Here is a 16,207-nt window from a genome sequence, read left to right as displayed (position 1 = left end):
AAATACTAGATTTTTAGACTAATTTTGTGAGCCATAACTTGATTTTTAAAACTAATTGATTTTGAAAGCTAGTTTAATTTAGCTAAATCTTAAGATCTGGGAGTAATTTCTAAAAATGATAAGCTAGTTTTAAAGTCAGTAAATATTTTAGAATTATTTATCTGAATGATCTGTAGACAGCAAATTAAGGTTAAGAAAGCATTTTCTTAACATCCTAACAGTCATTACAATTTTAGGATTTTTAATCTGCCAAAATTTACATGCTTATTTCCTGCTTATTGTGAATTGATTTAGGAAACATTAGTAGGATTAACATGACCGTTTAAGCAGTTTTAGCTTGCTCACCTTTTAAAAAAACAAACCAGTTTTTCTAAAATTAAGGCTGAAAAGTTGTATTTTTAGATAGATGAAAAATTTTACAGAAGGCTTAATGAGGACTAATATAACATTTCAATGAAACTGAACTGTGAAATTATTTTGTCTGGATACCATGTACAATTAATTCTAACAATGACAAAGTTTCTGCTTGGAATTATTGAGCTCATATATGAAGGCAGATAGACTGTTACTGTAGGAGAATAATTTTAAGTAATTTCAGCCTGTAAAAATTGTTTTATATTCTGTTAGAAGAAATATTCCATGGCAATTTGTGTGTGAATACAGTGTGGGAGTACATTTAATCATGATTTCCTTTTCTAGTTTAGGTTATTTTGGTTTATGTACTATTTTCATCAAAATTTCCCCCATATTTTAACATTAGGCTTGCTGTGTCCAAGTGACACTGTTAAACTGTTTTAAAAAAAAAAAAGTATTATCAAGTATAGTTGAGAGCAGAGGCAGTAGCAACTGACTACTATTTTTCCAAAAGCTTACAATTACATACGAGGAAAGGACAGTGATCTTATATAAACCCCTCAATTTAAGAAGAATGAAATCTTGTCTTATATTTCATATAAAGATATTTGGCTTCTGAGTTGGTGATAATTTCAGAGTTTTGACTTGTGCATAATTGGATAGTGGAAGAGTATTTTAAGCCAAGAACTTTGAATACTTACTAATTTAGTCATTGTATTGTTCATACCCATGACATTCAGATTAAGACTCTTTACTTTATTTTTAAAATTAAAGTTACTAAGATAAATAAATCTTATATATAAAAAGCTTTGATCATAACAGTAAATTCTAAAAGGCATTTTTTTGACGTTAACCATTTACCTGAACATTTGAAATATGTAGCATTTTACATCATGCTTTTTATAGTATGTGACGAAACAGAGGTATGCTTTTTTTTTGATAATTCTAAAATCTTATTCTATGCTTTCCTTGCTCTCATTTGCTAAAAATGGATGTTAACAACAGATTTGGTATTTAATTTAGTTCTTATATGCACCACAGAAACGATGTATATTCCCAATCACAGCTAGGTTAGTGATTAGAGTTAGGAGGTAAAGTTCGTATGTTTAATGTGAGAGGCATTTTACGGTTCCACCTAAAAATGAACATTGAAGAGAGAGAACACAAGCTCTCCTGTTTCTCTCATTGCATTATTAGTGAGCCTTTGATTTTTCAAGAAATGGTCTGGCATCTAAACAAGCACTTGGTGTTGAATACTAATATCTTGAGATATCAGTTTTCATCACCTTGAAAACTTTGAGTTACAGCAAATCTAAAAATATACAGTATTACCAGGTTAAGTATACTGTTGTATATTTTAAGCAAGATTTCAAAATTTAATTCAGGTAAAAAAGAATGACCCTTTCTGAAGTTGAATTTGTTTTAGTCTCAGCTGGCATGAGACACACAACACTATGAAAACTCTCAATTTTCTGTGAATAAACGTAGATATCAAATATTTACCTCAAGACTGTAACATGACTGGTACTATTTTTGTTTTAATTTTTTGCATTATTTTTCTATGACTCTAATGTAACATAAAATTAAACTTTCAAGTGAATAATGATAAAAATAATGGAAAAAAGTATTTATTAAAAGTATAAGGAATTTTAGAGTTGCCAGTCTGATAAGTACAGTTTAAGTTGGAATAGCTGGAACATTATTACTATTTTTTTTATCTTTAATGAATTTGAATTAATCATTTATGGTATAGTAGACTAACATTTAGATTTAAAAATCGTCATCTAATCTAAATGATGTTAATCTGCTACCCATAGTAGTAGTGTTTTGTCAAGGTAGATTAAGAGCTGGTTTTTCTTATTGTCTCACTGATCTAAATATACAGATTCACTTATGCGTTTCTGCATATTCTTCTTTAGGATGTTTCATATAATAGGAAATGATTGATATTAAGTGCTTAGGTAAAAAGTGTCAATCAATAGAATAGCAGATAACTAGTAACTTTTTCCAAACATGTCTTTTCTCATGAACCTAATAGATCTGTTGTAGAAATATGTGTACTCTTTTTGAATGACTTCTCTCATGACTTCTTTTGCATGGAAAACCAGAGAGAAGTTTTGTGTTACTTGTCCAACAAAGTATGATGTACTTTAAAAACTCCATGCCTCTATCAAATATTTAAAAGTAGTACTTTCAACCAAACTGGTTAACTCTAAACTTAACGCAAATCCTTTCTTATACAAGAAGGAGTTAGAGCGGTCATCATTACATTTTTATTTTAGTACAAAAAAATGAATCTTGTTTTTGACTATTTTCTGCTTTTTATTTCTGAATTATTTTTTCTGACTCTCTTCCCCCATTGTTCCATTTATTGAGAAGTGGAGGGGTGGGAAAGATGTTTAACATGATCATTTGAGTTAGAATAGTACATCAGTGAGTTTTGATGTTTGTAGGACTTCATACAATGACCTCAATATTATCTTGATATTTTTCTTTTTAAAGTTGCAGTTGCAGGATTTGTGGAACACTAGCTTTGAATTTATTGACTTTAAGGATAAAGTGTGCCTATATTGTTTTGCAGAAGCTGATCCTTAGGCCATTGCTTCCTTATTGTTTTGTCATACAGTCTTAGAGTAAAATACAGTGCTTAATACTGTATTCTTAAGTAAGGACCACAAACTAGACTAGAAGAGGCAAGAACAGGTGCTGGTTGGAAGTACAGGAGTATCTTTTCATTTTTAATTGTGTTATAAGAGAAAAAATTATGACACTATATTTTCGCTGCTCTTTATTTTTTCTTCTCCCCATTAACTTAAGGTATGATGAATGGCTTTCAGTCATTACAGTGACAGTTATCTTGAATGAGGTATAGGTATAGTAAATATGTGATTCTAAATTTGATAATAAAGTACATATTTGGTACCATTCTAGTAGGGAACAATACTTTTGTTATTCCTTCCAAATCATTTAGGCTTTAAAACTCATAGCTAGGCCTTCAAAGCTAATCCCAGTCTACTGGGATGGCCAGTCTTTTGTCTCTGTTCTTAATTTTTCTAAAATTCCTTTCCCATCATTAGACCTTTTCTTCGTCTTTATTATTTTGTTTCCTACATCTGAACCCATACAAGAGTTTATATTCACATGTTAGAAACCCCTAATTCCCTTTGGCTTTTGAAATACTGCTTATTCCACATTTGAATTATTTATATCAATTATGTGAGTAAACATAGCTATGCCACCAGAACTGATACACTCCCACCTTGGGTGGGGAACACGGTTCAGGGTAGATGGCTCTTTTATAGAAACATTTTTGTTCTTACTTATCTTCTTTTTTAACTACATGACTGTTGGCTTTCTGATGTAAAGCAGATCTAGCCTTCGTATGCTACTGTTGTTATGGACACATAAGTATTTTTTTCTGAGGGTTCATTTTAAAATATGTTAAATGCATTTCTTCTATCTTGGTGATTAGATTTGATCATTTGCATTTAGATTAATAATAATATAGCTACTACTTTTCACTTTGCATCTTTTGACTGATTACAATACTAATTAATTTACTTCCTCTCTTCATTTTGCTATAATGCACTTGGACTGCACAGATCCTTTCTCTGCTACTGTAGATGCTGTTGATGATGCCATTCCAAGCTTAAATCCTTTCCTCACAAAAAGTAGTGGTGATGTTCACCCTCCCATTTCTTCAGATGTATCCACTTTTACTACTAGGACACCTACTCATGAAATGTTTGTTGGTAAAGTACCATTTAACCTTTCTTTCCAATTAATGTTTATACTGCCTAAGTATTTTTTTTAACGTATCCATTATTTTTAAAGCACTGCAATAATTACTTTGTATTTTAATAATAAATTTTTAAGTAAACTAAATAGTAATAATGTAGTGAGATTTTTTACACCAGTATCCCTAATTTTATTTAATGCAAGTTTTTAGGAAAGAAAATTTCCTTTGAAATTGGACTTTGTTTTGTTCTCTATCATACTGTAGCATCACATGCTACATCCTGTTTATTAGTTCAGAGAGGTGGTTATTAGGAGAGTTGATTGAAGGCGTAACATCTCTTAAACTTAGTTACGTATTTATGTGTGCTTATATTTTCCCCTCTCTGCTTGAGAAAGAGGGTGATTATCACTCTTAGTAGCTTTCTGAATCTTCCTTTTTTCTCCGTTTTTAATTTCAAATAATGGTACAACTTTATATTGTCTAAAACCCACTATACCCTCTGTCCAATCTTAAGGGTCTCATTTCATTGTTAGCCTGGGGTGAAAAGTAGAAAATGAAAAGCAACTTGACTGAATAGGCTTAATTGTGGTCTAAAAATCTGTAAAAAGGCAAAATTTCATACCAAAGTTGTACAAGGAAGAATAAGTTTTTAAGTACATACTAAACTGAAATAAATGTTTTTGAATCCTACTAAAAAGATGCTAAACCCCCTTAAAAGATGATGAAAACTGCTTTTATTCAATTCAAAGAAACAACGTAAGGTGACACAAATTTAAATCTTTGATTAAAGCAGCATGCAGAAAGTCATCTGTGTACCCTAGGTAGATCATGTGGCCATATTCTGTTAGATATATCTGAGAGAGGGGAGGATGGAAGGTGACTAGAAAGCAGTAGTTGGAGATATGAGAAAGTTTCAAGGCACGTGCTCCAGTTATACAACTAGTCTAATAGTTCTAAAGTGTAATATTTGGTTGCAATAATTCCTTTATTGTAGTACATTTAGAAATTATATAAAAAGTAATTGAAACTAAATTATACATTTTGTTGCTCTAGAAATTTGTCAAATGGAGTGCCTTTTTGCTTGGTAATAAGGGTTAACTAGAGTTATCTTTGGAGTGTTCTGTTGGGGTGGTGGTTTTTTAGGTTTATCTTTTCTTCGTATTTACTGAATATGAATAGTCTGTATGTTGTAAATATGGCTGTTTGTATCTTTTTAAGTCAGTTGCCTTAATTTGGGGATATGAAACAGATACGTCTTTGCTTTGGGACTATATATTTAGATCTTTTAGGTCAGAGCAGTGCATGGGCTTCAGGATGTCACATCTGTATCCCCTGAAGGGGGACAGAATGGAGGACAGTAACCTTAAGTGCTGAAGGTTGTAGGTATTTCACATATAAACAAAAACAGAGTAAAAATATATAAAAGTCATGTGAGAGAGTTAATTATTATTTTGACTTTTCAAGGAAAAAAGCCTGTAATAAGAGGAATATCCTAGAAATGTCATATTCCTAATGTTTTTTAAGTTTAAGGCCTATGATTTGGGGCAAGAGGAAGACCAGAAAGCAAAGCGGATTAGTAAAGTTGATGGCTATATACTCCAAGGTCAGTCGGTCCATTTGAAAATTAAAATCATAGAATTGGTGATTTAGAGTTTGCAAAAACCTGCAGAGAATGTTTGGTCCAGCTCAACTCTCACAGTAGTAAGAGAACATTATTACCATTTTATGGATGCATCACCTGAGTCCTAGAGAAGTTAATCAAGATAGCCCAGCTAGTGGGAGCAAAGCCTAAATCAGGAGACAGCAGCTTTGCTCTGCAGCGCTCTTTCCCTTATGGAAGTGCAGACTTTCATTTAAACCCTTATCTTCCTCTTTCTGATGGAGAATAATACAAATGAAAGTATGAAGTATACTTTAAAAAAAAAAATCACATCTGCTAAGTTTTGTCATTAGAGAAAAAAAACTTGTTAAATACTTTTCTTTTTTAATGAAAATGAGTGCAGAAGGGGAAATTAAAAACCACTGATGTCAAACCATTAGGCATTAGTCTAGAATAGGGGTCAGCAAACTTTTTCTTAAAAGGTCAGATTGTAAATATTTTTGGCTTGTGAGCCACACGATCTCTTTCGCAGCTGCTCAACTTTGACATTATAGCGTGAAAGCAGCTGTAGACAAGACATAAACACATGAGCTTGGCTGTGTTCCAGTAAAACTTTATTTACAAAGATAAGCCGCTGTAGTTTGTTGATGCCTGTCCTAGAAGAGGCTTTTTAATAAGTCTTTCAATGCAAGTTGAAAGTTCCTGAGAAGTAGAGTTGTGTAATAAAAATTCCAATACTTTCTTACTCAGAGTAGTAAGAGCATGAGAGGACCACCCAAGGTGTGCCATTCCTGGCACTGTATAGTCTAATTAGCCACTAGCCACATGTCATCATTTAAAGGTTAATTAAAATTAAATGTTAAATAAAATTAAAATTTTACTTCCTCACTTGTACTAGCCACATTTCCGTTCTTCAGTGGCACATGTGCCTAGTGGCTACCATAATGTACCATATGCACATATCTGCATATTGTGTGGATTTATAAAACATTTCTGTTATTAGAAAGCTCTGTTGGATAGTGCTCTAGAACAGTGGTCAGGAAACTTCTGGTGTAAGGAACCAGATAGTAAATGCTTTAGGTTTTTATAGGATGCATAAAATCTTTGAGTCGTCATCTTTTCTTTTTTCTTTCTTTTTTTTTTTTTAAACAACCCTTTCAAAAGGTAAAAACCATTTTTAGCTCACATGGGCATATAAAAATAGGCCCCAGGCTGTAGTTTGCCAACCCCTGCTCTATAGGATTAAGAACAACCAAGAACAATCAGAGTTAGGTATGTAGATACCTTCCAGCCCTTCCAGGAGAGGACCTTGATTTGATGATATGATTCTCAGTGTACTTTGTAGCTTGTCCTCATTAAAGCTGTAAGAATACTGAAATTTGTAAGTCAAGGGGAGTGGGTTGTGGTCTCAGCCTTACCATGTTTGTGACCTTGTCTAGGCCTGCTTCCTCATCTGCAAAAGAAGACATTAGAAGACATGTTGGTATTGACTAAAAAGCCAACTGGTTCATATTTCTTTATCTAAAGAAATGCAGTATTGGTTATTTTTAAAAATTTGTTGTGAATATTATTTATATATTTATTTTTAAATATAGTACTTACAATGGAGGCTTAAGTGCTTTTTTTTTAGTAAGTTGTAATTTGAAGAACACCAATGGCTTGGACTCCTCTGTTTTTTCTTTTGTTTGTTTTTATTTGTTTCTGTTTGTTTTTAATTACTCCATTCCACTCTTAACTGTTCCTCCTCACTTTCTCACTTTTCTCTTTCTCTTTTTTCTTTTTTTCCTGTCCTTTCTTTTCCCCCCTTATATGCCTTGTCAGATTCTTTTTGTGGTACTCAAGCTTATCGTAATACTACCCTTATGTGCCATGAGCCTTCTACTGTAGCTGGTTTATTTGGAGGTAGGTAACAATAATCTCTAAAATTTATCAGTTTATTTATGCAAGAGGGGTTTCTTTTTGTTGTTTTCCTTAAAATGAGTTGGTAAGAAAAAAAATACTTGGTTTTGAAGAACAGGTAGTTTTTTGCTTAATTTTGTTTTCCTTGATTAAACATGATTGTTTTATGAATGGATGCCTGTCATCTTCCTGATTTTATTCATTCTCAAAACTTTCAAATTTTCAGAAGAGTTTATAATATTTTAATATTACAAGGTTATGGAATTTAAAGCTCTGTGTATAGATCTTAGTGATAGAATGGCAGATAATTTTGATTTGAACAGTTGTGGCACAGGTGAAGGGAGATTATACTGGAAAGAAGTATACTTTTCCAGCGCTATGCAAAGGCCATAGAAATGGGAAGTAGTTTCCAGGGAGGTGTAACCAATTTGATCTGTATCTTTCCAAATATATTCTGTCTAGACCAGTGCAGTAGCAATAAGACCTCAAAATCCAGCTGAATTTTTTTGTGTATAGGAGTTGTTACCTTAGTTAAGTTGGCATTAAAAAGTAGGTTTGACACAACTGAAGAACTGAGGTTCTTGACTGGCAGTAAGAATTAGACATGGTTAAAAGTGTTTAAAAATGGAATTGTTGAGGGCATTTAACAGAAAGAAAATGTTTGGAATACGGTGAACTTGGGTGTGAATTCCAGTTACACTCCTTTACCTGTGTGACTTTAAGCAAGTATTTAACCTTTCTAAGACTATGAAAATTGGGATAATAATGTCTTGCAGGATTGTTAATGAGGTGTACATATATGCCTGTATAACATCTAGCACAATGCCTGACACAGAAGTATCATTAAAACTACTTGCATTGGGAACTTATCTTGTGGGGACTTCCCAGGTGGTCCAGTGGTTAAGACTCTGCGCTCCCACTGCAGGGGCAAGGGTTCAGTCCCTGATTGGGGAACTAAAATCCCACATGCCGCAGGGCGAGGCCAAAAAAAAAAGCAATTATCTTGTGTATGCAGATCATTTCATACTTGGAGTATACTTCTTACCTAAATTATTTAATCATCAGATATAATCTTGAAAACTCATTGTTTTTGTATTGCTGATAGATTTTTAAATTGCCAAGGGCTATTTATTTTTTAGCCCAGTATTCGCTATTTCAAAGCTCAAGAAGTTCATAAAACTTGAAGAGTCCTGATAGATATAATTATTATAGCTATAATAATAAAAACTAATTTTCCTACCTACTAATTTATATAAGATGAAATACTCAGGATAAACCAAAAACCCTTAATAGATTCTGGAATCAAACAAATTGGGGTTTAAGTCTTGATTCTGCCACTTACTAATTATTTTACCTTGGATAAGTTGTTTAATCTTTTAGTTTCCTCATCTGTAAAATGAGGATAATAATAACTGTCTCATAGTGTTATTGTGTGGTTTAAATAATAACCTATCTATAAAGCCCTTGCATAATGTTTAATAAATAGTAGCAGTAATTTTCTCAAAAAAGAATGAGGCCTATTTATTACAGAACTACCATCAAAATCTATTAAACAACCCAGCCAATTTTTCTCAAAGGTGTTTGGATTGCCTTTCTGTCCCAAAAGCGTTTTCATCCTGTACCTTTCCGTCACCTTACTATTGTCCTCTCAAGATTTGCCCTGTAGTACAGTGGTTTCTAAATGTTAATCTGTGAACTGGAGCTGTTCAGTGACAGAGTTTTCATTGGGCTTTGTGAAATGAAAGTTAGGCAGTTCAATGTAGTGATTATTTCATAAAATTAACCTTAACTTTGATAGCCTATTCATCTTTTTTGGGGGCGGTCCCTAAATCTGCTCTTTTGAAATGGTGATATTAATTCTGTAACTTTGCTTTAAGTAACTTTTAAAAATTGAAGGTTGACAATCTAATCAGCTATTATAATTTATTAAGAATTTCCCTTTTAGTTTATTCTTCTGCTATGTAGAAGCTTTTAAAATTTGAGGTACTAGCTCTGGATTACTTTATATCTTTTCATAGCTTTTATACTTTTAGGCAGTAATATAATTTCACAGATTGGTGCCCCTAGGGACCTCAGGAGATGGCTCCTCTCTTTACAGAAAGTAATGAAGTTGTTTTTGTGTTATTATAAAGGATAGGCTCATCTCTGATATCAATCAAATTCTAGAAAGAATTTGGGACAAGATAGCAAGGGAAAAGCGAAATTGGTATGCCATCCTACTTTATAAATTATTGTTCCCTGTGTTTTCTAAAGTTTAATGATATCATAGCTCAGATATTATTTCCAGGATGATTTAAAGAATGCTATGTGTGGTGGTTCAGCATGGGCATATAATTAAGCATGATAGATTTTTGTCTTTCTTGAGTAGATACATCTGTTCTTTTTGTAAGGAGTTAGGAGAAGAACCATCAAGCCCGTGGTATATTTCTTAAGCAGTTTGTACACTTCAAAGAGCTGTTAAATCAGTATATCTATAGAATTCTAGGAGCCTTTTGATGAATGGTCAGATTTATTTACTAAATTATTTTATGTTTTGATAGTGCTTGTATTCTCATTGTATGACCAGTGTCTTTGAGTTAAGAAAGGGTTAAATAATTATGGAATAAGATCAAATTTGTACATTTAAAAAATTTTGTGCCCTACAGAATATTCATACTATGATGTAAAATGCTACTTTTAAAGTAGTATCATTGATGTATACCAGCTTGTGTGGGTCATTGTTAATAATAAGTCATTGCTTTCTGGCTTCTCTGGCTTTGAGGACCTTCTTGAACTTCTCACCAAATCTTGTCCTACTTTTTGTTTTTCTTTAAGATCAGTCCTTTTAGTACAGCATTATTGTACTTCTTTATATCCTGGTGGTATACATTAAGAGTTCAAAGTGAGATTCTTATAGACTGAAAGTCCTTTAGCAGAAAGTTGGGACAGGAAGAGAGAGAGAGTCTATGTTCAGGGCTCAAAAGTTTAACTTCTCTTTAATGATATAGTTGTTAATCTTCTGATACCAGACTTTTTTTTTATTTTTAACATTCTGACTTTATAGAATTTAGAAATGGAAGAGAATTCCGGAGCCATTTATTACAGCCTTCCACAAAGCAAAAGAATTCCTTCTTTGTGATCCTTGCTAGGCTGTTCTCTACTTGGATATATACTCAGTGATTGAAAGCTCCCCAAGTCATGTGACAGCCCTAATGGTTTTAGATGATTTTAATTCTTCTTGTCAGCCTCTGGAAATTCAGAGCCTCACCTCACAAAATACAACCTCACACAATTGAAAATCTTAACGTTTAACTCAGCATTGTCTGGTTTCAGCAACGTGAGCTGGGTGTCTGTTGGCTTATTGCCACCACCATCAGTGTAACATGGACAGGAAAGAATAAATTTTCTGGTGTTTCAGAACAGTTAGGTAAATTAGTATATTTGATTATACATGTCAGCTCCACTTTAGGAAGTAGTTAAGTTGAAGCTAGAGGGTGGTTGGGTGTTGAAAATAGTCTGTTTTTTGTTTTTTTTTTAATATTCAGAACACATCTGGACACAAGGGGGGGGCTCATAAGGATTAGTGGGTTATAACTTTCAGAATCCTGTCACTTCTCAAATTAACTTAAACCATATAGCTTTTGATTAACCATCGAAGGAAGGAAGGGAGAAAGGAAGGAAGGAGAGAGAAATATGGAAGGTGAGTAGGTAGAGGGAGAAAGACTCTTGGGGGATACTAAGTAGACTCATATTTTTTTAAAGCACCACAGAATACTTATTTTATTCCCAAATGATCCCTTAAATTAAATTTGGCTTCATGCAAAATCCTAGAATTTTAGATGTGTTTGGTTTTTTAACATCAGCTTACAAGTTTAAGGTAAAAAATAAGCAAAAAATGTTATTTCTGTAATGAAACAAACTAGTAGTTCAACTTCACTTGCTCTTTTGTTAGTTTTCTTAGTGGGATGATTTTGTTTTGGAAAATGTAATCACAAGAGATGTGGTAGTCTAGGAAGCATTTTGCTTGAAGGGTTGGCTTTGTTTTTTGTTGTGGGAATTTACTGCTTTTTCCATTCTATTGTCATCATTATTAAAGAGCTGTAGATGTAGAGTTATTAAAGAATTGAGCTTTTTCCATTTTGGTTTTTCTTAGGATTCACTCCTTCTCCAGTTGCACAGCCACATCCTTCAGCTGGCCTTAATGTTGACTTTGAATCTGTGTTTGGAAATAAATCTACCAACGTTATTGTAGATTCTGGGGGTAAGAAAAAATTGCTTTATTAACATTACTATAATGTTCTAGTTTAGAGTCTGTGTAAGGACAGATAATGGTCCTTTTAACGTGTAAATAGATGAAATTGGGGTAGCCAAAGAAGTGGTCCCTCTTCCCCCAGCCACTAGAAGAAAGCTTCAAGGGACTGTTGTTAGCCTTTACTCTTTTCTTAGTGGCAGTTTTGAATCTGGGTAGATTTTATTTCTCCCAGAGCTATTAAATAAGAGAGAAAAAAAGAGGTTTTACTCAGATTAGACTGCTAAATTGCTAGGGACTGTGTGTAGAATGCTGTACCTTTTACTCTAATTTTTACCTTTACTGAAATGAAATTGGCTTTTTTGAAAACTAGGAAAATATGACCTGTGGTACCTTGACTCGTTGAGGTAGTCTGTGTAATGAACAGCTAGAATAACTAAATATCAGAGTTGTGGGTTCAGGGGCTTTTTATTGTTTTATAGTATGCTTGTTTAGTCATCTTAAGAGAACTTTATAAAATCTGTAGAGCCAAGTTTCCATTTAACATCTTGGTAATTTCAAGTTTTGTAAAGATTGAGTTCCTGTAAAGTTGGCACCAAATTATATTCTTAATCATGGGGTGGTAAGTGTAGTAATTAAACTCAAGCCATTTAAAGAAATATATTGAGGTGTTGTTAATTTTATAATATACAATTAGTTATCATAAGTATACATACAAAAGTAAGAAGCAAACTTATAAAGAATGTGTATGAACTAGGAATTTATTTTTTTCTGTGCACTAGCAGGTTTATAATTACATTTTTTGATGCATTTGACTTTGTCCTCTTGAGTTTATCTTGCTGGGAAAAAGGATAAAGGAAATAGAAACCAATTGTTCATATTTTATAAACCCCTGTTTCTGGTGACTTTCTTTTTCATATTCTCTGGTATTCCTGGGTTGTGCCGTTCAGTCCTTTGGTGGTTTGTTGATTGGATCTGTTTCACCTTTTACCGTTTGGTAGAGAACCTTAAGGGATTTTATTTTATTTATTTTATTTTATTTTTAATTTTTAAACAGGGTTCTACTTTACTAGATAGTTTTATGCAGTTTGAGTGTAGTTTAACTATTTCTTGTGTATAATTTAGGCTAGCTGTTTTTAGACAGGAAAAGAGATAACCTAGTGGTTCATTTTCACTTGCTTCTAATATACTGTTTTACATATATACCTTACATTCTCCACTTTGAAGAGTATTAAAAGGTCTATAAAATATTATTTCTTAAAAGGAACTTTTTTTCAAAGTTACAGAGATATATTTTTTACCTGTATTGCTTCAGGTATAAGTGAGTCTTCAGAAAATTTTGTCAGCTGAGGGGAAGGATTAATTCCATTCCCTTCTCTTTCACAGAGAAGGGATTTGAAATTGTGGATTTCTCCTTTTTCCACTTAAGAGCATTTATTAGTGCCCATTTACCTGGAGGACTTCTCCAGTAAACAAACAAGGAGAAAAGGCAGAGACCTCCTTTAGAAAGCTGTAGCACCATAAAGTTCCTTACAAATCCTATTTCGTCTGTTTGTAACTTTAAGGCTTTGATGAACTAGGTGGACTTCTCAAACCAACAGTGGCCTCTCAGAACCAGAGTCTTCCTGTTGCCAAACTCCCACCTAACAAGTTAGTATCTGATGACTTGGATTCATCCTTAGCCAACCTTGTTGGCAGTAAGTATTTTTTGTATTCTTTAATCTTTAAAATAAGTTGTTTTATAAAAATTAGTCTGGTTTTTAAATGCTTTCTTTTTCTCCTGTCCTAGATCTTGGCATTGGAAATGGAACCACTAAGAAGTGAGTGTTTTATTTGTATTCTTTCCCTATGTGCCATTTAGAGGTTGATTAGGCTTTCCTCTCAAGAAACTATGTGTAGAGATGTCATCTGCATCTTAAATGCTCTGTTCAATCTAAATGTGTAGTAAAGAAACTTCATAATTACACACACTTAATATTCTCACTCATATTTATTTAAAGTGATGTAAATTGGAGTCAGCCAGGTGAAAAGAAGCTAACTGGAGGATCTAACTGGCAACCGAAGGTTGCACCAACAACTGCTTGGAATGCTGCAACAATGGTGAGTTGGAAAAGCTCATTATATACTAACATGAATGATTTAGGTAAATGTGTAACATGAAAATGTTTTTTAAATAGTGATAAGGCATAAGTGGAAAGATTGTTACCAAGTTTTAGAAATATAAGTAATTTGTATTTCTTTTAAAGGAAGCTTGGTTGACTATGTTTGCCAGGTACATTTTAGTAGCTAACATTTATTTAAAGGTTACTTTGTGTCAGGCATGATTCTAACAAATAATATGTGGTTTTGTTTTATATAATCCTCAAATTTACCTTACACGGTAGTAACTATTATCCCAATTTTACAGATGAGGAAATGAAAACACAGGGTTATTAAGTAGTAAGCCCAGATCACAGAGATTGGGTGGGTTTTTAGAACCCAGGCAGCCTTACCTCAGAGCATATTTTCTTAATCACTATTGTCTACTGCTGGTTTCAAATCTATTATTTATCTATCTACAATAAATAAATAACCTTAACACTGAACCAGTTGCTAGATTCACACACATACACGTGTTTCCCCCAACAGTGGCTCAGTGTTCACTAATGCAGGGGTCCCCAATGCCTGGGGCCACAGACCAGTATGGGTCCGCTGCCTGTTAGGAAACCGGGCCACACAGCAGGAGAGGTGAGTGGCTGGCAAGCGAGCAGAGTTTCATCTGCCGCTCCCCGTCGCTCGCACTACCGCCTGAGCCATTCTCTCCCCGCTCCTCCACCCGAGGAAAAATTGTGTTCCCTGAAACCCGTCCCTGGTGCCAGAAAGGTTGGGGACCGCTGCACTGATGGTGCAGTGTTCACTGATTCAGTGTTCTGGTGACTTTAAGAATGTAAGTGCAGCAAATAAGGAGAATCAACTATATAAATTATATGACAGTATTAACAAAAGCCAAGCAAGTATAGTTTTAATTGAGTATGCCTATACACATACACATCTCACATAGATTATAATCTTAAATCCCAAAACAAAAAAACTCATTCTAGTGGATTATATATTTTTTTATTTTACAAAAGAGAAAATGAGTGCCAGAGGTATTAAGTGACTTGCCTGAGGCATCCCCACTAATAGGTGCCTGAATTGAGAGACTCTTGCCCTATCCAACTGGTCCCAGAGCTTCTTGCAGTACACTACACTGTTCCCTACTTCTCCATCTTCTGGTCATCTTCATGTCAGAGCTGAAACAAGGCACAGCCCCTGTTTGACCTCAGCTGGGAATGAATGCATCCGGTTACAAATTTTTCACCACTTTGCGCACGTATGTGAATGACTTCAAAAGCACCACAAGTATTGATTTTAGGATTACAAATAAATTTCAGTGCATAGCAAATTTGCAAATACAGAATCCATGAGTAATGAAAATTAATTGTATATGATAATTAATGAGTTAGCATCTAGTACTGAAGAAGTTCTAATGGTTTTAATTAATATAAGGTATGGTCGTCCCAGAGTAGTTTTGTGGCCGTACCCCAATCCTTGGTCAGCTGCTGTTTTACCAATCCAGTAAGTCTCCCTGCATCGGAGAAAACCAATTTTTTTGTAGAAAAATTTGAAACATGCTTTCTTGCAACAGTGTGTGCTAATCAGCATTTGATTACACGAGTCACACATTGTATCCTTTCTGTTGTTGTTAGAGACCCCCATTATCCTTTTTTTTTTTAATTTTTTAATTTTTTTTATTGGAGTATAGTTGCTTTACAGTGTTGTGTTAGTTTCTGCCGTATAGCAAAGTGAATCAGCCACACGTATACATATATCCCCATTTGCCCACTTTTTTTAAATATACCTTCAGGGGCGTTCTTTTTTTAAATTTTTTTCATTTTATTTATTTTTTACATCCTTATTGGGTTATAATTGCTTTACAATGTTGTGTTAGTTTCTGCTGTACAACAAAGTGAATCAGCTATATGTATACCTATATCCCCTCCCTCCTGAGTCTCCCTCCCATCCTCCCATCCCACCCTCTAGGTCCTTACAAAGCACCAAGCTGATCTCCCCACATTATCCTTGTTATAGCTACTTTTTGTTATTAAATCTCTTCCAGAGTACTGTGCTGTTTTGCTGTTTCCTTGGGTTAATTGTATGTTAAAATTAATAGGGCTGAGCTAAAAATAGTGTGCTGTTAAAGTTTTACATGACATTAAAGAGTTTTATTAGTTTCAGTCTCCATTAATGGAAAATAATATTGAAATTTAGCCACCTTTTTAAATCAGTACTTTTTCTCTGGTAGTGGTCACTACCGTCACCAATAATAAAACCTTGCATTTAAATAGTTTACATTTTTACACACTCA

At 33.6% G+C, this 16,207-nt stretch overlaps 1 protein-coding gene across 21 annotated transcripts in view; it reads left to right on the top strand.

Annotated features, from left to right (window-relative positions):
• PICALM (phosphatidylinositol binding clathrin assembly protein) overlaps positions 1–16,207 on the top strand; it is a 106,372-nt gene that overhangs the window by 71,167 nt on the left and 18,998 nt on the right. For 8 of the 21 annotated variants that reach the window (XM_027083590.1, XM_027083603.1, XM_027083580.1 and 5 more), the window contains 5 exons: positions 3,957–4,106; positions 11,725–11,832; positions 13,386–13,517; positions 13,610–13,640; positions 13,821–13,920. In XM_027083590.1, the coding sequence (XP_026939391.1) occupies positions 3,957–4,106; positions 11,725–11,832; positions 13,386–13,517; positions 13,610–13,640; positions 13,821–13,920 (521 nt within the window). The remainder of the gene's footprint in view (positions 1–3,956; positions 4,107–11,724; positions 11,833–13,385; positions 13,518–13,609; positions 13,641–13,820; positions 13,921–16,207) is intronic. The other 13 variants (XM_027083593.1, XM_027083596.1, XM_027083598.1 and 10 more) reach the window with 5 other exon arrangements.

The sequence above is a fragment of the Aethalodelphis obliquidens genome, unplaced genomic scaffold, assembly GCF_003676395.1.
Source record: "Aethalodelphis obliquidens isolate GAN/ISIS:26980383/991018 unplaced genomic scaffold, ASM367639v1 scaffold50, whole genome shotgun sequence".
Lineage (NCBI taxonomy): Eukaryota > Metazoa > Chordata > Mammalia > Artiodactyla > Delphinidae > Aethalodelphis > Aethalodelphis obliquidens.
The sequence above is the reverse complement of the archived record's forward strand: the minus strand, read 5'-3'. Positions and strand labels throughout refer to the sequence as shown.